Source organism: Zalophus californianus, chromosome 4 (genome assembly GCF_009762305.2).
Source record: "Zalophus californianus isolate mZalCal1 chromosome 4, mZalCal1.pri.v2, whole genome shotgun sequence".
NCBI classification, from domain to species: Eukaryota; Metazoa; Chordata; class Mammalia; order Carnivora; family Otariidae; genus Zalophus; species Zalophus californianus.
In genome coordinates, this window is record NC_045598.1 from 24,867,330 (window position 1) to 24,891,893 (window position 24,564).

General features: G+C 42.6%; 1 protein-coding gene across 4 annotated transcripts; it reads right to left on the reverse strand.

Moving 5' to 3' along the window:
- On the reverse strand, positions 1 to 23,167 carry RNF19B (ring finger protein 19B). Of its 4 annotated transcripts, XM_027607178.2 has the most exons (10): positions 22,358 to 23,159; positions 12,957 to 13,162; positions 11,634 to 11,778; positions 10,057 to 10,219; positions 9,500 to 9,614; positions 8,318 to 8,458; positions 7,147 to 7,354; positions 4,333 to 4,464; positions 3,042 to 3,543; positions 1 to 1,749 (listed from the first exon to the last, which is right to left on the reverse strand). In XM_027607178.2, the coding sequence occupies exons 1-9, from the start codon at positions 22,987 to 22,989 to the stop codon at positions 3,081 to 3,083; spliced, it is 2,205 nt and encodes a 734-aa protein (XP_027462979.1). In that variant the 5' UTR covers positions 22,990 to 23,159; the 3' UTR covers positions 1 to 1,749; positions 3,042 to 3,080. The 4 variants fall into 4 exon arrangements, with proteins under 4 accessions (XP_027462979.1, XP_027462973.1, XP_027462988.1 ...); XM_027607172.1 differs by lacking the exon at positions 1 to 1,749 and having other exon boundaries at positions 2,724 to 3,543; positions 22,358 to 23,158; XM_027607187.1 differs by lacking the exon at positions 1 to 1,749 and having other exon boundaries at positions 2,724 to 3,543; positions 11,634 to 11,775; positions 22,358 to 23,157.
- Between the last annotated feature and the right edge of the window lie 1,397 nt (positions 23,168 to 24,564).

The following is a 24,564-nucleotide window of genomic DNA, read 5'->3' on the forward strand; positions in this document are numbered from 1 at the left end:
TCTAATGAATAAATAAAATCTTTAAAAAAAAAAAAAAAGGATGAGGCATCAGGAGGCCACCACAGGCTGACTATAAGAACACATATCACTGTTATTTATGGATCAGGAAGCCCTTCATTCACAAAACTATGGACAGATATTGGAATACTGTTGAAGAGAAACCCACAGCCTCTATATCCTTGCAGTAGCAAAATAAATCAAAATAAAAAATCAAAATAGCTGAAGATGACCCCTCAGTCACTTCTTCCTTCCACATCTTGTTTGCACATTTAATTGGCAAAACTTAAATTATATTCAGAACCTTGGTTTAAGAAAGTTTAAGACATGTAGTTTTTAGCTTTCCAGGCTCTGGAGTACAAGAAAGTATATTAGGGTCAGAATGAATAAGTACCATATCCATGAGTTTCTTTACATTAGCCCATCCAAGTAGGACTGGTGACCAGACACACCCTCTCCCAGTTTTAGCCCCTTTGAAAGTTGACTTGCAAGCATCCCATCTGTCTGGTTTGAAGATTACCTCTCTTCCTGGCCTCAGAGAAACTTAAAATTTCCTTGTCTTCAGAGCTGTTTTGCTAAACTACATACTCTCATCCCCTGTCATAGGTCTCTAAGCTGTGTGTGTGTGTGCACGTGTTTTAATCAGACTAAGGATGTTCCACCAAAGAGCCTTTGTACTCTATTCCTAATGCCTGGTATGTTCTTCCTCTAGATATTCACTTGGTTCTTCCTCACTCCCCTTAGGACTCTGATAAAGTTACTTTTATCAAGGAGGCCTATACTACCATCTGAAGTAACACCATCTACCATTCTCTCTTCCCTCTCCCTGCTTTGCTTTCTTCAGTGCACTAATCCTCATCCAGGTTATAGACCTGATGGTCTTTCCCCACTAGAGTGTAAGTTCCACGGGGACAATAATTTTGTGTTTTCTTCGTTGCTGTATTCTACACTTGAAATGCGGTAGGCATTTCAAAATGAATGAATGCTGTACAAAGAGGAAGTTAAACTTTCCCCATTTTCTAAAGGGAGAACTTTCCCAATGCATTACTCATGCTCTCCTCCAGGCGGCGCTGAAGGGCCTTTTCATCAACTAATGTCTAGGATCTACAACAGGAGTGTTGCAAAGGATTAGAGTAAGTTTAGTTTTTCATAGCTTCTGGTCTAGAGTTCCGGGCTTTTCTTAGATGGCACCCATAATCTCCCTTAACTTATTTCCTCTTATTCCTGCAGGAGGAAAAAAACATGGGTCTTCACCAAAAGCATTTCAGTACACCATCTCACTTAATCTTTACAACCCCATAGTTAAGGATTGTTTTCCCCGTGTTGGCTAAGTGAAAACAGACTCAGAGGCCACTGCCCAAGTCTCACAGTGGGAAGAAGCGGAGCCTAGATAACAACACAGGTTTGGCTGCTGACTCTTGCCCCTCCAAAAGACTTCTTTGATTTTATCCAAGTTAACGGCTGTCCTGGTGAGGCTTCAGAGAATTGCAATCTTGAGTTGATTATTTGCATTTCAGAGATTTCCAGACTGTCTGCCCCTTTTTCCAACAAGTCCCCTTTTCACACAAGAACACTAGGGCACTTTCTTCCAGAGACCCGAAGTCCACTAAGAGCACTTCCTGTCCTAGGTGCAGGGAAATGTGCTCAGTCTAGCTGCAGTGCCCAAGAGATAAGGATCTTCCAAATTGTCGTCCAGACTCATCCTCCTCATTGTGGTAAAGCACAGGCCAGGAAGACAAGGAGCAGGTGCATCTGTGAAAGGAAACAGAAAGCCATCTGGTCCTTCAGGGAAAGGATGTTTTCAACTCTTCCTGTGGGCCCAGGGCTAAGGGGCTAGAGAAGTTTGGCACTGGAAGCTCCTTAAATATTGTTTAAGAGTTGGGGAAATTAGGGGCATGAGAGAGAAACTGATTCACAGTCACAAAGTTACTGCCAGATTTAGAATCTTACACCAGGTTTCATGAATCTTTTAGGTTTTCTGCTACACTATGTATGAGCTTTCTTGCTAAGGTCATTATTCTAGACAGAGCCAAAACCCTGAGTAGTACCAACTTAGCTCAATTCTGATGACTTTATAAGAGCAGATAAAATTAAATGTTGAGATTCTGATGGCATGTCTCCTCTCTCCTTTTATTACAAATTTTAGTCAGATTCCTTAGGCCCTCTTACTTAAACTACATTGGCAAAACGAGAAAGCTTTTTGGAACAGGGAGTGCATACCAGAGAATATAACAAACACCTGGGTTATTGCTTGGTGATTAGGCAAAATCAGTACCTTTCCTTCTCCAGTAAGAACACTCTGTCCCCAAGTTGTAACCCTGCACCATTCACTGGGCTTTCTCTGAAGAGCCACTGAACAGCCACCCCTCTTCCCTCCTCTGAAGTACATTTCTACAAGCGACTACAATGCAGAGAAGTAAAGCTTTAACAGCAAAACTGCACAGCTGCCTCTAGAGGGCAAACAAGGTTCATTTTAATCTACAGCTTCTCCATATGGCTGACTCCGCTAAGTCTTCAGTCTGACCACGCAGTCCAAAGCAAGCTACCTTTGCTTCCTGTCAGGCTAGGAGTCGTTGGTTTATAGAGGACTCCACCACAGTCTAATTAGAATACAACCCTTTCCTGGGATTGGGAAAACTCCGATCTAGAGACTGTTAAAGACGTGAGTGGTCTATGCAAACACTTGGCTCTGTAGAACTATCCAAGCCAAGGAAAATGAGATTGGGTTGAATTATGACAGAAATCTTTATTAAAATGTGTCTTTCGGTAATATGTTAGCATACATACAACATATACACATACATCTGTACACTCTTTGACACACCTCACGGATTGCCACCATCACTTTAACCAATAAATTAAAACTAAAAAAAGGAGGGAGGGGGTGGGGGCAGGACTAAGGGCAAAAATCTCCATGTTTTTTCTGGTAAGAAACTGCAAATTTCTCAGCATTTCCCTGGGGAAAACCTGTGACCAGAGAATCTTTGAAATAAAATACATAAATCCCCGCCTCCCCCCAAAAAAATTCCAAAAGATGCAGTTACAACAAGTGTGCTTCTCAGAACAGGAGCATTCATTCCACTTCATACTCCGGCTTCTGCACCTTCTGGCTTCAAGACAGTCTTCCCCTCGGCTGGGGCAGAGAGGTTCATATGGGCACTTGGGCTCGGTGCACCTTGGGCTCTGGGAGTCGAGGGGCAGGCTGCCGTATGGGAGCGAGGGGAGCCACACTCATCTGAGGTGATGTCTGGCACATCGTCTGACTGCGTATCAGAGCTCTCCAGGTCACTTCGGATGCTCTCGGGCTGGGCCAGGCTGATGTCCCAAGCTTTGCTGGCCAGACAGTCTTTCTGTTCACAGCTTTGGTGTTTGCAGGAGGGATCCTCTTCATTGCTGCCACTGCCGCCACGACCACTACCTTCTTCTTCATTCTCTGCCATCTGAGCATGAACATGGAGCGAGTCCTCCGTGCTGCTTCCACTCACCAGCTGATAGTGGCTCGGTTTGGCTTCAATGTCCACTTGGATTTCCATGTTGTTGCATTCTCTGTGGAGACAAAATCCACTTTGCTGAGTCATGTATGGGTCATGCTATACCTGTTGGTACAAGCAGTTTGTGGGTTCAGGATTAGGAAGTCCAAAACATAGGTAAACTGTAGACTAAAGCTCACTTTTAGCAAAAACAAAAATTTAACCTCTCAAATAAGATGAAGAACTAGATCCCTTTTGATGATTAAGAACACACACACACCTCTGCTAATTTCTTCACATAACCAAAAAAGAGCTTTCAAAATTCAACTAAGGGTCAGACCCTCACACTATCCTACTTAAATACGAAAGTGGAAGAAGATTCCTACTGTTTTACTACTGTGTCACAATTAAGAGAAACCAGAACCTCTCCAGTAGGGAGTGCTGCAATCACACCCTATCAGTTATACTAGCTTCTCAAAAATAAAGAGAACTAGGTGACAGGAGTCACATCAGGCAAAGGGTGACATGAGAGCAAAAGCCACAGACCCACAGACATCAGTGAACAGCAATTTAGCTCCTTACATTTCATGAGAATAATTATACGATAGCCAAAAAAGACCCAAAAAATGGGGGAAGGGAAGAAAAGGAAGAAAGAAACCCCTAAAAATCAAGTGCTAAGAAGAAGAATCAATCAAGAGATCCCAAACACTCTTATAACAAGAACCTGCCCAGTGCACTCAGGGCACACACTCTATATCCCATCTGATGGTACTCACAGCCCTAACATGAGGCATTGAGCTTCTGAAGGCCTAGGACCCGACCACAAACTGTAACCTCTCCTGGGCAACTCTGACTGTTCACATACCTGTCCTGTGGGTTGTAGGAACTGATTATGGAACCGGCCATAGCACGAGTACTTGCGTTGTCACTAATTGCACCAAGACTGGCTGTGTCTTTGGGGAAAATTTCCTTTTGGACATCGGCTTGGACTTCTAACCTGTGTAAAGAGGGGACGATCAAGTTAATACGAGACCTGGGTATTCCAAGACAGTCTGCTTCCTGGCACCACATCTCTATTATTCTCTTGCAAATTGAGTTGATCTGATCTTCTCCAATTGTCAAATAGCTCAAGTAGATGCCCACACAGTTTTTCTCTTGAATATCTACTGCAATCGTCCCCTCCTTTCTACCCCCAGTGCTACTACTTAACTTTAGGCGTTGGAACATCTCCTGCCTGGAAAATTGCAACTGGGTTCTCTCTCCAGCAGCCCTAAGTTCAAGTCCAACACCTTCCAGATCAGTGCCAATGTGGACAAAGTCCTGATCACTTTAACAGTCCTCTCTTGGCTCTCTACTGCCAACAGTCCTCTCCTGGTTTTCTGATCTGCCTCCAAGCTCTCTCCAGTTCCATCTCTCACCATAGGTTCCAAATCATAATCACTCTGAATTCTTTCTTTCCTTACACACCTATATGTGTTGTTTACCTCCATGACTTTGCACATGCTATTCCCTCTCTCTGGAAGTTTCCTTTCTCTATGTGACAAACTCATATTCAGTCCTTAACAGCAGAGGAAGTATCATCCCCCTCACTCTCCCAGCAAACCAGTCATTCCCTGTTAAATGCTCCCACAGCATCTACCTATTTATTAAATCAATTTATGCATCTCTCCCTCACTCATCTGTGAGTTCCAAAAAAAGGAGAGACCACATCTCATTCACACTTTACCCTTCGTGTCTTGCACAGAGGAACTCAAAACACTTAGCAATCAAATTACCCCCAGGCTACAAGATTAAAGGACATTGAGGATCTGACCTCCCACAGGAGCAGCAAACTTTCCCGATGGTGTCTCAAAGCTGAGAACCCATAACTACTTCCCTCCTTGGCTCTAACACCAGTTTGCTGCACACCTAAGTATTTCCTCTTAATAGGTTTCACAGTCAAACCCATCTGACTCATTCACTTCCTATAAAAGGCTTTCACAGAACTGGAACAGCTGGACTGGCTAAGCTGCAATTTCAGCAAGTCAGTCTCCAATTATGTCTGTCTGCTTATTTACAAGGGTGATGGTTGGCATGTGGGGGCGGGATCCCCTAACAAGAGACGACCAGAGTCATGAGGCACAGACAGGTCAGCAGCAGCTTTCAGCTGCACAGTCAAGCAACCCCCATCCTACTGCCCACACCTTCACTCTGCAGCTCCAGCCTCAGATACCCTTCAAGAATGTGCCATGGCCCAGGAAAATGAGGCAGTGGAATGGAAAGTGTGTCGAATCAGAGACCCGCGTTCTAGTTTCAGCTCTTCCATAGACTCTCAGAATTGGAAGAGGCCTTTCACAAATGTCATCACTTAGGCGCTTCCCAGATGCTAGCTTGTGCAATGACTCTGCTAGAATCACCTGGGGAACCTTTTCAAAACACAGATCCCTAGGTCCTACCTCCAGGAGATTCAATTTATTAATTTTGGGATAAGGCCCTGCAATCTATTTTTAAGAGGCTCCCAGGTGACTGACAGGCACTCAGGTGTGGGATCCAGTCCATCTGTCATCTGTTGCTTGACTCCTTCTAATAGCCAAATGGCCATCTGGTCTTACTTTAAACACTTCCAGGGATAGGCAGCTCAGTATCTTCTAAAGTAATCTAATCCTTCTTTGACCTTTTATACAGATTTTCCCAATATTCTCTATAATGAAACAAAATTAAGTTTCCTTCTAGCTTCCGCCAAGTTGTCTTAATCTACCTCTTGGCATGAGTCAGAATCCTTTCTTCCTGTTCAAAGTCCTTCAGATATCTGAAGGCAACCATTTCTCCTACTTGCCTACCTTGTTCTGCCCCATCTGCAGGTCTCTCTTCTCCAGTGCATTCAACTAACTGCTTCTCATATAACGCCTGCTATGCTCCTCTGAATATGTTCTGGTTTATCTAACTGGTAAAATGACTAAGCAAGTCATAACATTTTTAGTCATAAAGCTTTACAGCTTCTCAACACAAATTCATAGAACTGATTTTCCTTATCTATCAAATGGGAATAAGAATAAGAAGGTAATACAGCACCAGTAAGCCAACAAGACACAGTATAAATGCTATTCAATTGAAAGTCAATGACAAGCCTAATGGGTAGCACAGCCTTGGGAATTCTACAAAAATGCATGCTTTCCCTTCTAGAAGCAGGCAGCCTAATGTTTAGAGGGAAAATCTGAAGTCAGGATTGCTCTTTATATGGATCCACTATGGTGCAGTGGAAAAAACACTGAACTTTCTGTAAGTCATTTAACGTTTCAGAGCCTGTTTTCTTATTATAAAATTAAAAGAAAAAAAAGATAACAAAAAACCCCACAAACCACTGATGATTACATCAAAATGAGATGATATATGAGATGTGCCTAGCATAGAGACATGGCTCAATACAGGTATGTTACTTCTTATCATTCCAACTGGTTCTGTCAGAAATTATCCATTTGCTGGGCGCCTGGGTGGCTCAGTTAGTTAAGCGACTGCCTTCGGCTCAGGTCATGATCCTGGAGTCCCGGGATCGAGTCCCGCATCAGGCTCCCTGCTCGGCAGGGAGTCTGCTTCTCCCTCTGACCCTCTTCCCTCTCGTGCTCTCTATCTCATTCTCTCTCTCTCAAATAAATAAATAAAATCTTTAAAAAAAAAAAAAAGAAATTATCCATTTGCTTACCTGCTGTATTTTCCCTTGCCACTGGAAAGAATGCCACCACTCAGAGTGCCCCCTGAGAGAGCTGCAAAGCTGGCTGTCTCGCTGTATGGACCCTGCATAACACTGAGTCCATCTGTAGGACTTCCGCTGGTGCTCAGTACGCTAGTCAGACCTTCAATGCTGCTTTCCCCAATGCTGGGATTCTTGAGGGCTCGCCAGGCATCGGCCACTGGGGATGGAACCAAACACATCAATTCAAGATAACACAGCATCAAAATAGAGTCTGTTATTTTCCTGTAATGATTCTTCAGAGTGGAGAATGTTCATGTAGAAAAATCCTCATTTACTCACTTAATGAACAGATACTATATGCAGCCACCACACATCAGGTGTTTTAACATATTGTTAATATTTAATCTTCCCAATAACTACGCAATAACAGACTGAATTTTAGAGGAGAAAATGAAAGTCTAGAACTAAATGACGTGTCCAAGTCACGGCTGGTCACATGAAACTACACTTCCGATTCTAAGTCCACTATTCCGTCCATTATATCACAGATGCCATCTAATCAAACATGAAGATTTCAAAACATGTTTAGGTCATGTTAGGTGTTGATTCTAGTTGAAGCTTCAAAAACTGTGGGACTCTCTGTGCCCTAGCTTAGTTAATATGATAAAGTGAAAACATCAAAGTAGAAGTCAGGGGAACAAAAAAAGAAGCTGGAAGACTTGCTCTAGTCCCAGCTCTGCAGAAGCTCTTAAACCCATTTAACAGACGTTGAGACAAAAGCTTAAAGAAGTTCCCATTAAATGGGGATAATAATAGCCCCTACCCTCCCTATTCAGAAAGCTATTGTAAAAACCAGGTGAGATAATAACTGTGTAAAGTCCTCTGAAAATTATAAAGTACTGTGCAGATATAAGACTTTATTATAATCACTACTATTACCAGCATACTTGGAGTTACTTGGAATCCTACTAGTTTGTACCTGCCACACAGAGCCAAGTACCAGAGGAATTAACCTAATAATTCTGGGACAAAGAAATGAAAAGCTAAAAATACTTTACCCCCCACAAAGCTCATTATCCAAAGTAATCCAATGACAATGTCTCTGTAAAATGTGCTGAATTCTACTGATTTTTATTTTCTGCACCATAAATTCAAAGGGAAATTAAAATCCTCCCTTTACCTGTGATTGGACCATCATCTTCATCAAACTCAATTTTCACCCCCTTTCCGTTTGCCGTGCTAACTCCACAGCCACCTCCACGACAGAGAGAAATGGGCACAACCCCATAGACATAAGCCAGCATAATGGGGACGCCAATACCTGGGGGAGGAGAAGGAAACAAGTCAGCAGGCCATCAGGTTGCAACTGCCCTAAATTCTCCTTCCCAGCCTGAGCACAGACAAACCACTTTATAAAGGGCCAAAGAAAGACAGAAGAGGTAGCTGGGTCTAACAGAATGATGACTGGTCTTGGGAATTAGAAAGGCCTGGATTAGAATCCTGGCTCCAATTTACAAGCTGTATAATCTCACATATCTTCCTAGGGTTGTCAATAATCAAAAGAGAAGGTATGTTCAGTGCCCAGCACAGTAAGTATATGTTGATTTCATTTTCCCTCTTCTACTCTCTGCTGACATGCTAATCCAAGAACCAATCAATACTCAAACATTAAATAAGTGACTCCTGGGGTTTAGGATCACCACAGGATGTTAATTCCAAAATCTTACTGCTGTGAAGGCAGAATGTGCTTAGCTGTTAAGAGCACAGGCTCTGAAGTCAGATTGCCTTGATTCATGTTCCAGCTAAGTGACCTTGGGCAAATTACAGCACCTTACTATTACAACTGGTACTGCTGTGAGGATTAAATGAACTAATACACGCAAAACCCTCAGAACTGCTCCTGGTACATGGAGAGCCTTAATAAATGTTAGTTACAATATTCTTATTCTAAAACAAACCCTTATGCCTCCCAAAATACTGTGAGGCATTAACCAAATCAAAATAAAAGTAATTTTATTTTGTGGGTTCCCTAGCAAGTGGAGAAGGAAGATAAAAGGTGAAAAACTAGGCCTTAAAGTAATATTCTTTAATTTAACCTTTTCTCTGAGCCAGACAGAGTTCTAAGCACTAATTTAGGAATGAAAGATCCCAAACTCTGACAATTTAGTGTGGCTGCTAATCACAGTAACAGTGCCTAATAGAGTTAACTTCCAAGGTGGGTTTGGCATAAAATGTAGGAGCCTCCAAGGTGAAACATCTAGCCAGCTGGCTAAACTGCTATTGTCAGAAAGCTGGGTAGGGGGGTGTGGTGGAAGAAAAGAGAGGGAAGGAAGGAGAAGAGTCGCAGTCTGGGCTAGCTTACCCACACTAACTGCAGCGATAACTGGGGATGCAATGACTGACAAAGTCACTCCTCCTGTGATAGCCAAATTCCTCTTATGTTTGGAGGTTTTCCTTCCCTCATACCTGCTGTGAATCTAAGAATAAGAAAGAAAATCCAGGTCAGCAGGTTAGGATATCAGTCTTTTTGCTGGGGTGGAAAAAGACAAGTGAATATTCCATCTATATTAAAATATATCCCATACCAAGAGGCCATCTTTCTCAAATTTTAACCTAACTCAGACCAGGGTGACATAAACTAATACAGAAAAAGTTAATCCAAGAAGAGACAAAATAACTCAGAGTTGTGAGGAAAGTATTTCACCTTTAAGTCACTGAGACAAACCAGGCCCAGGATGCTAATAAGAACTTTCAGATCTCTTGGGGTTTATGAAAATCCATTTAAGAAATTAAGGTTATTTTTATCTAAGAACCAGCTGGTTTTCAGGAAGCTCTGAAATATAAGCTCCTCCCTATTTCCTTCAAAACTTTACCAACAAACCTGGGGATAGAACACACACAGAACTCAGCATGTCTTACCTTCCTGCCAACATAAACAGGAATGCCAATGACCATGGCAGGAATGGCAATGCCAGCAATGAGGGAAATCCCCACTGGCGCACCAATCAGTGTTCCCAGCTGCCAAAGAATTTTCTTCTTACGGCTCCACGGCTTCTTGCCCCAGAATGTGCAGCCAGAGGGGCTGCAGAGGAAACATGCTAAAGTTAATATCAATATTACAAATGCAGCTGTTGTCAACAGAGGGCTTGATAAGAGCAAGAGCCTTCTTTTTCAATAAGATGATTAATGGTTACAAGAGGTTTTAAGAAATGAATATATTACATGAGGGGGAGCAAAAGACAAGGTCAGATTAGAGCTCTGGGCCCTTTACTTTTGTTTGTAAAGACAGCTTCCAGACTTGAAACCTCTTTTCCTTTCTTTGCTATTGAACTCTGTCCTCCCTAACCCAACACTGATCCAGCTTCCTTGATTGATACACTACTTGGGATCCTGCACAACCTACACGCTTGACATCTCGTTCAAAAGCGCTGTGCCCTACAGCTAATGAACACTGATTTGAATAGTTTTCTTGGCATGTGTCCTACCCATAGCCAATAGATACTGTAAACTATGTTTCTGGGGAAGGATATAAAAAGACTTTGTCACACCCTTTATGTCAGTTTCATACTCTTGAGTTTGGCTACTTTTATACTCAGTCCTTCTGTGTTCAACCATTTTTGCTCACTCCCTTTGTCTTGTCTTCTCTTACTAGACAGGATAAGCAATTTTGAAAGTAGGGATCATGTCTTACACACCTCTGTTTTCCCGATAATCAGTACAGTGTAAGTAACTCAATGTTTGCTATATTGGAAATGTAATGTTTCATCCACACAATGAATGTTAAGTTTGTAAATATTAACTCCTTCAGGACAATATTTTAATATTCACTCTGAATTCTTTGTAAAGTCATTACATGCAAGGAACTGTAAAAAGGTAACTCTGGCCTTAATAAATGTATGCAGTTTAGCAAAATTCAATATGTATATGAAGTAAAAGTAGTGATGTTTATAATGAAACATTTAAGGAATGCCAATACAGAAGAATGAGGCAGAAAAAGTTGGGGAAGGCATCATAGATGAAATGGCATTTAAGTGGACCCTGAAGGGGAAATAAGAACTGAACAGGTTGAGAGAAGAGGGGGTTGCTGGGAGGGTGACGTGATCAGAAAGTATTCTGGGCAAAGGGAAGAACATGAACAATTATGAAAGAACATGAACAAGAAAGGTAGCCAGAGGAAACACAGGGAATAGCAAGCCCAGGTTACCGGAATATAGCATGTATAAAAACAACATGGAAAAAGCTAGAAAAGGAGATTAGGGCCAGACTGTGGCAAAGCCATGCTAGGGAAATTGAACTCTATCTGGAAGGTAATGAAAATAGTCCCTGGAAGTTGCTGAACTGAAGAAAAACATGGTCACAGGAGTGTTTGAGAAGAACTTTTTATAGCTTCCTTATACTGCAATGAGAGGACAGACAACCGTGTCTTTTTGACATCCTTTTCCCTAAATCAGTAAAAGAACAAGACTATAAAGCAATGGACACATTTCCCATCTCACCTGAGGTAATGCAAATCTGAAATCTCTTTCATACAAAGCCAACAGAATTCACAGCCACACACTGCACAGGTCATATGATTACAGCTTCCATCATTCATCTTGATAATGTAAGCACTGCATCGTGGGCATGGCTTGATGTCATCTGCTAAGGGGGGGAAGGAAGATTGGGCAGAAAAACACCCCCAGTTAAACCTAATTTGATTTATTATTCCTAGGAATATATATAAAAAGTGAGGAGACAGTCAAGAACTCTTGGCTGAGAATTCCAAACTGTGCAACCCACTTCACTGGAAGGCTGGCTATGTCTAGACCTCAGGAATTTTCATAAAATGAATCCTGTCTCATACTGAGCTGCCTATCCCCAAAACTGGCATCTTACATAGCACTTAAGCCACACTCTGAACAAGAAGACTTCCCTAGAGACAAAGATGGTTCCAAGAAAAATGGAATTTCACCAGCCAATAGGCTGGCAGGATTCAAAGCAGAGTTCTGCAGGAATAATAGTCTGCAGCTTGGAATTGGCTTTAAGTTTTGAAAAACTTTAGCTCAGGAAATTCATTTCTCAGGCTCAGCAAGTATCATTGTGATGTGCTGTTAACACAACCCACAGACCCCTCCCATGATACTTTCAAATTCAAAACCTAAAAATAATTGGATATGCTATGTAGCACACACCTAGTAATTTTCACAGCAAGCTAGGAACTATCCTATTAAAATGACAATTTAGGTTATGCTGTGCCAGGAAAAAGTGAATGGTAAAATCTTTCCTACCAGCCTCTCCCAAATGACATCAGTGAAATAAAATACATTTATAAAAGGCAATAAACCCACTGACATTTTTAAATAGGTTTACTCTGACTTGCCAAGGTTCCTCCTTTTAAGGTTAATCATTAAACCATACTAATATTATTTCCTTTCCTTCACTCTGTACCCTACTTCCAAAAGTGGTGATGCACTTAAAGCTAGTAGGAAGATAGTAGAGGTTTAATACTAATTGTCTTTCTGCTCACAATTAAAGTTTTGAAAAAGTCCCTCGCAAAAGGACCTATATACTCTCCAGTATAAGACATATCATTAAAAAGGTAGAAACTAAACAATTCAATTTTGTTGCATTCCAATTTTACCAATTTATAGGTTGGAAAACCTACAGTTGTCAGAGAAAGAAACTACATATCAAATATAATATTGAGAGTATTACCAAGTATTTTCTGCTCTCTGATCCCAGAAAAGACTTGGTTATACAGTAAAATAATCTCTCCCAGCTTTAGGCTCACATTATGAAATATCAAATAAAGAGAAAAATGAGACAATGCCAACTCATACCTGGTCCAGATTCTTGCCCGTAACTGAGACCTGAAGTGTGCTTGGTCCGCACTCGCAAAGCCTGCGCCCTCTGCTGCCGGGCCATATCGCATGTCTGATTTGGATGCCATATTTGCTTGCAGTGGTAGCAGAACTCCGTTTGGCAGCCTTCCCTCTCACAGGTCAGCTTTGGGCAGCTGGCACAGCCATAGGCAATAACTGCATAACTGGGTAAGGAAATAGGAAGAGGTATCAGTAAGGTAAGAATGATCGGAAAAAGACAGACATTATTCACCAGTTTTGGCGGGGTGATGCTGACACTCCTTACCACTACCCACCATGTAAAGAAGAGTATACATGTGACACATAACACACACACACAAGCATGCCTAACAAACTGTAAAACATATTCGATGTGAGAAAGTAAATTTCGTCTTGAGATTCTAAAAACACAAATCATTTACCTTCTAAAGAAAAAGGGGAAAATATAATATTTAGCCTGGATTCAGTCATAGTTTAAGAGCAGTTTACCACAGCAAGTTTCACAAATAACAGGGTACAAAACTATATCGTTTTTTTTTTTTTCCAAAGATTTTATTTATTTGAGAGAGAGAGAATGAGAGATAGAGAGCACGAGAGGGAAGAGGGTCAGAGGGAGAAGCAGACTCCCTGCTGAGCAGGGAGCCCGATGCGGGACTCGATCCCGGGACTCCAGGATCATGACCTGAGCCGAAGGCAGTCGCTTAACCAACTGAGCCACCCAGGCGCCCCAAAACTATATCGTTTTGATGGTTTGCTATATTTAGAGAGATTAGAATTTGTTTACATTAAAGGACAGAACGTTTGTAAAATGAAAGTATAGCGAAACTAAAGTATACTTTTTCATTTTTAACTTCCACAGTGAAGCTGGTCTGAGCATACAGCCTGAGACAATAGCCACAGATGGATTCAGGATCAACTTCTACTGAAAGCTCATTTTATTTTTCATTTTTTTTTTTTTTTAGCTCAAATCTATACCTTGAAATATCTACTTCCTTGACAGGCTCCAGAATCCAAGAATACCACTCATCTACCTTACTAATTAATACATAATAAGGCTATTATCTCCCTCCCCTTCCTTCTCTCTTCTGACACATATTCTTAGTAAAGATGCACAACTCAGAATCCATCTGCTCCAACATCAACTGTTTCTTGTAATTAACATTTATTTTCCAAGAATTATTCTCTCACAAACAATCCAATATATTTACAACCATTAGCCCTTCTGACTAGTTCAAAATATGTCAACCAAATGTTCATATTACCCTAACAAGTGAAGACTTAAAAAAAATTTAAAAAGTAATTTAAAGAAACAAAGAAGGGAAAATAGCAGTTGTGAAAGTTCAAACAATTTTTAAACAGGTCAGTAAGTGCAGGCTTAGGTGTTGCCGTTGGGCTTTGTTGTCCCCTATTCCACTTTCTCCTCCAATAGCCAAAGACCTCAAGCAACTTATAAAAAAAGCTAATAACTTTTTCTTGGATTTATTCTACTGTTTGTTTTTTTGAATGTACATTAGATGTTCATAACAGCAACTCAAGTTCTCAGATTTATTATAGATTCTGCAAGGTGATTTGAGAATGACACTGAAAATATCAATGACATATCATTTGTGTTATATAATACAATCTGTACTAAAACTCTTCTCAGAAAGAGCAAAGTGAGAATAGGTCAATGTATGAATGCAAATGATTCATATCCTATAGGAGTTCTGAGCAAATTTACCCAACCTAGCTGCAAAATAGCTACTACAGATAAACAATGTTTCTCCTAAAGAAAGTGACATGCTTGCTATTTTGTGTTAAATGGGAAAGGTACTGGATGACCTCAGTACCTTAAATCAACTTCTGATGATACAAATTACATAGACAGTCAAGAAGCCTTGATCATTTCCTGATCTATTGCTACCTCACCTGGTGGAAATAAATACTTATTAACAGATTTTTTTTTCTTTTAAGACGAACACTTGACCAGATTGATAATGTCACTTTTGGGTGTGGAATTTGGTTCCAAGGAAGTAAAATAATCCCAAATACTCATGAGCCCACAACAATCTATTACCATGACACAGAATTACTCAGGGCACGAGACTTGGCATTCCTGTTTTTGGGCGCCTGGTCTGGGCTCCTTGTCCCTGACTCATACTGCATGACACTGAGCTAATTTAAATCTCCAAGCCTTAACCTCTATCCCAAAAATGGAGATATAGGTGCCTGCCACCGTCAAGTGTAACCAAACATATTCTAGAACTGCATTTGAGATCTTGCCCTGAAAGGTATGGTATAAAAATATAGCACATTTTGGGCGCCTGGGTGGCTCAGTTGGTTAAGCAACTGCCTTCAGCTCAGGTCTTGGTCCTGGAGTCCTGGGATCGAGTCCCACATCAGGCTCCCCACTCAGTGGGGAGTCTGCTTCTCCCTCTGACCCTCTTCCCTCTTGTGCTCTCTATCTCGCATTCTCTCTCTCTCTCAAGTGAATAAATAAAGTCTTTAAAAAAAATATATAGCACATTTTATCCTACTTCCTGGCCTTTGCATAATCTACTCCTTCTGCCTAGAATGTTCTTTCCTTTCTTCTTGCCCTGGCAAATACTTATCCACTTAAGAACCAGCTCAAATGTCATCTTCCCTATGAAATCTCCTTAATACTTAACCTCTCCAGGCGGCTGGCTGCCTACTTTATGCCTATGTACAATTACTTTATACTACTTATCACATTAATTATCTGTTTATATGTGTGCTTCCCCAACCAGACTAGACTCAACGAAAAGTATCATCCATGTTTTAATCTTCAGGGTCTAGCATACTGGTTCATGCTCAAAATACTTGTGTTGAATGAATGATTGAGACCCTCTCCTGTTTAGTTTTTTACTTTCCCCAGGCCATTCTAACTCTTCTCCTGGGCTATTACTTTACCCTAAAGCAATCTTTAAACGTTATCCATGTATCTATTGGTTTACTATATGCCAGGTACTAGAACTTAGACCTAAAATTTTGTCTAAGCCCATTTTAGGAGCAAACCCCTAAATTCTGAATAGGGTAATCTTCCTCAGGTAGTCGGAAAAAAACTTCATCCTTGAGACCAAATCCGCTTTGACAATCTTGTTCCTTCTCTTCCATGTCCTACCCTGGAGCCTATCTCCTACCCTGCTCTTGGCTTAACCAAGAATTCAGGTTTGCTAATTAGAAGCTAAATAAGAGGGGAGAAAGAAGAAGCTAAATAGAGGGTGATGGAAATTACGTGCTGCTAAGAAAACAGATGTATCCTTCCCCCTCCCCTTATGTTTATATAAATTTACTAATTTCTTAAGTCTTCAGAAATATAATATGTGACAGGCTAGACCACAGCATTACCTAACTTCGGCCCTGGAGAAAAAAATCCCATTATTATGAATTTGATTATGCTCTAACAGACCCTAGTAGTTAAAGAAATGTGTTCCTATACCATGTTTGAACTTTCTAGCTCCAGGCCACATAGCTTCATTTACAAATGGACCCTGAGCATGTGTGAGGGCAGGAGAAATGCGCCAAGGTGTCATGGTTTGTACTCTTACTCTCTTCCTCTTTTTTTTTTTGCCCTAGTTTAAATTTATGTCACCTCTTGGCCAGACAACTGAAAGAGACTAATATCTGGTCTCCTTATTCCCCACTCCAGTCCAAGTTCCAATTCCAGAAGGTTATCTATCATTATGTAACTCTTTTACTTAAAATCATTCAACAAAAAAGAAAATAAAAGTCCTTCAAACCTAAACTTCTTTGCATGGCTTAGGTAAGTCTATCAATTGGAGTCCAGTCTACCTTTTCAGATTGATCTCTAGTTACTTTCCAGATCATGCTCTCTATATTGTGCATCCAGAGGCTGACCAAACTAGATTCCAGACCTACTACTGTATTTTTATACCTCTATGCATTTCACTTGCTCAAAACACTCTGGTTTAAGATGCCGTTTTCTCTACTCGCATCATTGTTTGCCTGGTATAAATTCCTACTTACATTCTTCAAGGCCCAGATCAAATATTACCTCCTCTGTGAAGTCTTTCTTGACACCATCATGCAAAATCTTTCATCTACCCTCTAAGAGCATTTGTGTTTTCTTTAGTATGTATTACACTGAATTTATAATCTGTTATCTATATCTATCTATCTAATCTCTTCTAACAGGCCAAACTCCCTGTAAAGAGGATGTCTAAGTCCTTTTTGTAATACCCAATATTCACTTAAGGAAAGTTCAACACTACGTAATTCTCAAAAGTGTCCACTGAATGATCATCTGTCTGTCCTCTTCTTGCCCTCCACTCCCATTATCTGTGTCTCTTTCAAAAACTGGGCTCTTCATTTTCTTTATCTACCTCATCAAAATTCAACTATCCCATTCTTCTGGGATCTAATGAAAAATTTTGCTCAGAGTTGTAGAAAAAGTTGGAATATGGATAACCTAGGCTAGAGGAACTCTCAATCTATTCAGAGCACAAGATTCATTGTTAAATAAGGACACTAACAGAAGACAGAGTAACTGTACAGAGTAACTGTTAAAGGAGTTTAGAAAACTGCAAATAATCAGGGAAAGTGTCAGTTTAAGATGCCATAGAAAAAACAAAAACATGTTTCCTGTTGATTTAAGTTTGGGAAAATTACACCACATTGGAGATTTATACTGTATATTAGCATTAGCAAAATATATAGTGTATATTAGCATGTTTAAAGGGTATAAAAAGCTCAGAAATACATTTTGTTAAATCCAATACTTCCCAAGCTTATTTGATCACAAAATGTTTACCTTTCCAGTAATACCAAAATATACATTGTAAAATATTGATGTAAGTGAAAAATAGCAAACAAGATGAAAAGATGGTAGTAGACTGTAAAGGGGCTTAAATTATAAGGGTAGATCATATAAATAATCAGTACTTAAAGACATAAGAAGTCATTTTATAGGTCAAATATGAACAGTTTGAAGCAGGGGAGTGATATAAAATGTTCCACTTTAGAATGATACACTGGCAAATATGGGAAAGATGTATGGAGTTGGACGTAGATGCGCAAGTGAGGGGTGGGGGACAGAGTGAAGAGTTGTGAATATAGAAGGTACAGAGCTAAATTAAGAGAAGACGTCCAGATCAGCTATATCTCAATTTTTAAAATGTCATACCAGAGAGAAAGAGAGAGAGAGAGATAAAAGATGTAGGAAGGCTTCAGAGAGGAAAAAAAATCCCTTTCCACTGACTGAGAAATTTGTCTGCTCAAGGAGTTTGTTCTTCCTTCATAAATGTGCTAGAGATGAACAGAAGCTTCCTATTTATGGGATGGTCTAGCCCAGTTGCCCAGGAAGGCCAACAGCTGATACTACCTGTTAGGGTCAGGTAGGAGGGGGACTCTGCAGGAGAAAGAGCCAGCAATGAGAGGCTGGAGTGGTGAACCTGCACAAAGAATTTAGGTCAAGACAGCCTTATCTCCTATTCATCTGTACAGAAGATCTGCCCCTACACACCAGGAAATTTTCTGTTGCCTCCTTTGCTCATCCCTCAGTCTTCTAGAGATTCTAAAAGGGTTTAAAGATCGGTAACAGGGTACTTGAGAGGAAAACATTATATATTTACATGATGTAGGGGTTTCTGAGAAGACTCAGGCTTAAGCAGAGACTCTAAGGGGTATCAACTGCACCATTTATTAGCTATGAGACATTGAACTTAAACTTCTCTGAACTGTTTTCTCCTTTATAAAATAAGTGTACCATCACCATCCACCTGTATGAAACTAAAATTATTCCTGAATAAGCTTATAATCTGAAGATTATAAAGAACTATAAAAATGTCAGTTATTTATATTTTGAGTTAGTTTTATCTCATTTGAAAGTATGTTTTAAATATACTTGGTAATATTGTACTTAATAATATTAAACAATAATGTAAATGTTGCCCCACTGAAACTTGTTCTCTTATTTATGAATAAGATCATATTCAAGTATGGGAAAAGAAAAATTCAGGACTCTGCTCTACAATTATTTTGTAAACAAAAAACTTTTAATATATAGTGTTCTCATTATCATAATCACAGTGAAACTAATGACCAGAACTCTGTAAGACCACTTACATACCCCCTTCACCCTGCCAAATATAATTTTTTTTTTAAGATTTTATTTATTTGAGAGAGAGAAAGAGGGAGAGGGAGCATGAGCACGGGGAGGGGCAGAGGGAGAAGCAGACTCCTCACTGAGCAGGGAGCCCTACCCTATTAAATACATATACATACACACACAGAGTGAAGGGAGGACTTGATAAATTTGGCCACAAGAACTTGATTTGTGAGTAAAGTAAAAATGGTCAGGTACAAGAAGAAGAGAACTAGGGATTACACTTACTGCTCATTCATGATTTTTACCAGACACAGAAGAATAGAACAGTTTGAAACAAAACAAAACAAAACAAGCTGTTTTTCTACTGGCATTCAAGAGAGGTGGCAAAACCATTGGCCACATCCCCAGGGAACTCAGATACCTGTTTGGGAAATGACAGAATTTTAAAGTTACGCCCTGTTTATCTAACATCTCCAATTGCAGACCTCAAAACACTTTGCAAAGGGACGCCTGGGTGGCTCACTCGGTTAAGCATCTGCCTTTGGCTCAGGTCATGATCCCAGTGTCCTGGGATCAAGTCCTGCATCGGGCTCCCTGCTCGGTGGGGAGCCTGCTTCTCCTTCTGCCTCCTCTGCCTGCCACTCCCCCTGCTTGTGCTCTCTCTCGCTCTCTGACATAAATAAAATCTTTAAATTAAAAAAAAAAAAGAAACACTTTGCAAACATCAATTAAGCTTCTCAAGTCAGGAAAGGATTAGGCCTATTTCAGATAAGAAAAATAAAGTAGATAAGAGGCTGTTCACAAAAAGAATCAGAAAAGAAACTAGATTTCAGATCCATGGCTCTCTCAAAGTTGTCCTTAGGCCACATTTGATAAAATGATACAAACAGTAGCATCCCCAATAATGCCAACAAGTGCATGCTTTTTTTAAAAAAAGGAAAGGTTGAGAGAAAAGAATATTGGCCTTGGTTGGAGTTAAGACCAGTGTTTCAAGGCTGGTTCCACCACCCACTAGCTATATGACCCTGAACAGTGACTCAATTTATTTAAATTTCAGTTTTCTCATCTGTAAAACTAAATCAAATCTATCTTACAATGTTGTAAGGATCAAATTAAATTATGTACGCCTGGCACCTGGGATACTTGGATGCCAGCTTTCTTTCTTTCTGCCGACTTCACCTTCTTTAAACCCACAGATAACACATTAAAAAAAATATATAAAATTATTATATGCTTTTAACTAGTTAAAAAAACCCTCTAGATGATACTAAACCAATACTTGGCTAAAATAAGAAATGGCCTTAATTCTTTATTAACTTTTAGTAATGGTTTACAGTTGTCACCATAAAGATTATAAATTAATTCCTGTCCATTTTTAATGTTGTGAGCAAAAACAGTCATTGACTTTAGAGAAATAAAAACAAAAAGGGAGCTTTTCCAGAAAAATAATCAGCAACGCCACATTTCTCAGTTAAAATTCAAGGAAACACATCTCAAAAAGGAGTTAATATACTATGTCAAAATTAACCATGCAGTGTTCTCTTAAGTAAATATTCCTTTGGTTCAGAAAATAGATCAATAGTATTTATAAAACCTATCATATACATTAGCCTCCTAAGGCCAGTGAGATCACCAGGCCACCAGATGTAAGAGCCTACAAGGTTGTTTCCAACACTTAGTAATTCAAAGTGAAAGTGATCTACCATAGACAAACACCATACCTTTGACCACACTTCAAAGTAATTTAGAAACCCCATCTCAGTGAGGTTAAATAACACACCCATCTCTAAACAAGTCTGGCAGAATAGAAAGACAGACGTTAACTCTTCTTACTCTCCTAGACACTCTTAAGACAGCTTCTTTTCAAGGGGACAAATAGTAGCATCATAGAAATCTTTTTTTTTTAAGATTTTATTTATTTATTTGACAGAGAGAGAGAGAGCACAAGTAGGCAGAGTGGCAGGCAGAGGGAGAGGGAGAAGCAGGCTCTCCGATGAGCAGAGAGCCCGATGGCGGGGCTTGATCCCAGGACCCTGGGATCATGACCTGAGCCGAAGACAGACGCTTAATGAGTGAGCCACCCAGGGTGCCCCAGCATCATAGAAAACTTAAAACAGCCTTGGTATACAAGCTACAATTAAAAGCCCTTCTTAACTCCTTTGAAGCAAAGGCCCATGCAGCTTTTTTACTACCATTACATTCACACACTGCAAGGAGTCCCTGGCGTCTTTTTGTCCCCAAAACATAACACATAAGAATAAAATGATCTGCCCAAGGTCACAGAACTGGTAAATGGCACAGTTTGACTTCCAATCACTTAGATAAGCTCTTCTTTGCTGCATGCAACCATTCATGGGATGTACTGACAATAACAGATTTTTTTTTTAAGTGGTGGTAGGGTGGTCTCCACTGAATACTTTAGACAGTAAAATCTGGTGGTATTCTGTCTCTGCACATATTGCATATTTTCTCACTGACCTTAAAAATTCAGGATACATGGTGCCTTAAAAAGACTGTCGTCAAGAACTCAAGATCAGAGGGGCTGGATAACACATTTTCTCCTACCGCGTCAGCCTCTGGGCATCCTTCTTCTCAGTGCCCCGTTGCTTCTCTGGACAAAGAAAAGGTCCGTCCACTCCTCACCCTGCCCAAGGCAGCAGTGTAAGAACCACAGGGGGCCTCCCAACAGCTTGGCACAGAAGGCACACAACGCTCAGAGAGCCCCAGAGCTGCCAGTGAGCTGTCCTTTCCCCCTAGTGCCATTTCCATCACCTCCATCCCAACTTTAGCAGCTGTGGTCAGGAAGAACACACCTTCCCCCGTAATGCTGCGAAGTCTGCCCCTGGCCAAAGGGACACACCCCTCCGAACGCTGTGAGGCCCTCAGAATATTCTCATCCCTTCCTTTGCCAGTTATCGCCTCCCCGCCGTCATTAAGACATGGCCCCTACCTCTGGACAGAGGGGCGTGCACCCTACCTAAAAGCCTCTCCCTGCCTCCTGACTTGATGGACAGCTCCCTTCCCCTCACCGACTGCTCAGCCCCCACTTCAAGCCCTCGGGCAGGGCGGGTGGCGGGTGCCTTCCCCCGCTCGTCTGGGCTTGCGGACGGTGACCAGTTACCAACCCGCCGCAGTTGCCGCCTTCTCCTCCCTCCAGCCCTCACCTCTCCCCCGGTGCTGGGACACACACACGCACACGCTGCACCGAGGACCGCCTCTCCGGGCCGGCCACACGCTGGGTGGGGGTCCAGTCCCCCGACCCGGGTCCCCTCCGCCGCAGCCCCTGCCCTGGCGGCCACGCCCCCGCGCTCACCCGCAGTCCGGGGCCGGGCACCAGCGGCAGTCGGGGTCCGAGGCCAGGTAGCGGCGCAGCATGAACTCCTCGTACTTGTGCATGAGCGGCGGGTCGGCGAGCAGCAGGCGGATGTCGTGCGGGTTGAGTCGCTCGCTGCACTCGGGGCAGCTGATGGGCACCCGACTCTCGCTGATCTCCAGGCGCAGGTAGTGGCGGAGGCAGTCCCGGCACGAGCGGTGCGGACAGCTGAGCAGGCGAGGGGCCCGCTCGGGCGGCAGCCGAACCAGGCAGAGCGGGCACTCCACCTCCTCCGGGCCGGGGCCGCCGCCCTCTGTCGCCTCCTCATCGTCGAACCCGGGCCCGGCGGTAGCCGCGGCCTCCGCCTCCGCCTCGGCGGCCGGCTCGGTGGGCAGCGCCTCGGGCGGCGGGGCCTGGGCCGCGGCCGGGACCGGGGCGGGCGGCGGCGGCGCGGCCGGGGGCGGTGGCTCGGCCTGTGGCTTGGCCCGGGCGCGGCGACCGCGGGCCGAGGCCGAGAAGACACCGTGGAAGGTGAGGCGCCGGCGCCGGCCGCCGCTGCGGCACTTGGGGTCGGGCGCGGCCGCGTGTAGAGATGTAGAGCGCGGCGACTCGGAGTCCTTCTCAGAGCCCATGGCCCCCAGAGGCCGAGGAGCGAGGGGCGCCCAGCGCCGCCACAGCTCCCGCCTCAGCGCCCCCTCAACCGGCGCGGCGACTGCCGCCGCCTCAGCCGCCCTCCCCGAGATAGAAGCCGAGCGGCGGCGTCGAAGTGATTATAAAGCCTCCGCCCCGCGCGCCGCTGCCCACTGCGCAGGCGCTCCGCGGAGACACCTCACAACCCGCACCGCCCCCCGCCACCGCCGCGCCGAGAGGGGGGTGCTGGGCGGGGCCGAGCGGGGTGGGGCCGGGCGTGCTGGGGCGGAGCTCCGCCTCCTGCCAGTCATGGGGTTCCAGGGCAGCCATCTTGTGGAGGCGCTAACCCAACTGGTTTTCTTGGCCCCCTCCCCCAATTCTGTCACCCCGACCGCCTTCATCCCCAGGGTGGTGGTTTCGGTTTGCCTTTGCTCACGAATAGGATGATTGCCCCTTACAGCAAATGGTACTGAGGTTAGTTCATCTCTAAAACATAGGCCAGGATAGATCACATGGTGATTCCCAACTGGTCCACCTTCCGACACTTCTTTTGTTAACAGCATTAATTAATAAAGAATACAGTCATTCGTTAAGCATCTACAAAGTGGAGGCATTACTAGATAAGACAGACAGGGTCCCCTATCTGCAAGGGATTTACAGAATAAAGCCCGAATTCCTTAATCTAGCATTCAGTGCTCTCTGTGAGCTAATAAACTGTATTGCTAGGCCCACCTCCCACTCTATCCTCCTGGTAGCTTGGTTGTTTACAGTTTGTGGGAGGAGGCCTAGCACCTTCCCCCCCCCCCCCCCCCCGTATGTGTCATTCTTGTGCTCTCGGCAGCCTTCCTGATGGGAGGCAAACACACAACTAGAACAGCAATAGGAATGGTCTGTTAGGGTTAGGTTCAGTTGCACATAACCAAAGGAAAAAAAAAACTTACAATAGAAATTTATTTATTTATTTTTTAAAGATTTTATTTATTTGACAGAGAGAGAGGAGAACACAAACAGGGGAAGCGGATGCAGGGCTCGATCCCAGGACCCTGGGATCATGACCCTGGCTGAAGGCAGACACTTAACTGACTCAGCTACCCAAGCACCGGGAGATTTATTTCTCTGTTCAAAAAAAGAAGTCCAGGGGTAGGCAGTCCAGGACTGCTCTGCTACACTCAGCACTTGCTTTTCAATCTTAAGTTCACCTCATTATGTTCCACCTTTGGAAGTAGAAAGGAGAAAGGGGGAAAAGTGCACCCTTTCTTTTTAAGATACTGCATTGGAAGTCCCACACATTTTTGCTTACATCTCATTGGCCAGAACTAGTCCCATGGCTATATTGAGAAATACAGTCTTTTAACTGGACACAACGTGCTCAGCTAAAAATAGGGGCTCTGTGATTAACAGAGAAGGGTAGAGTGAATACTGGAAGGTACCAGGTGTCTTTCTCATGGGTGGAATGTAAAACCATGAGAAAGGTCCCCAGGAATAAGCCCTGAGAAACTTCAAACTTTTGAGGTAAAATAGTGAAAAAGGAGCCAGCAAAGGAAGCTAAGAAACAGGGGCTGTCAGAGGAGAAAAAC

Excerpts from the sequence above, each read along its gene's own strand:
- RNF19B (XM_027607178.2), bottom strand. The coding sequence starts at position 22,989 with ATGGGCTCTGAGAAGGACTCCGAGTCGCCGCGCTCTACATCTCTACAC. Across the intron at positions 13,163-22,357 it reads TGCCCGGCCCCGGACTGCGG|TTATGCAGTTATTGCCTATG; the intron begins GTGAGCGCGGGG and ends TTCCTTACCCAG. Across the intron at positions 8,459-9,499 it reads TATCGCTGCAGTTAGTGTGG|GTATTGGCGTCCCCATTATG; the intron begins GTAAGCTAGCCC and ends CTCCTCCCCCAG.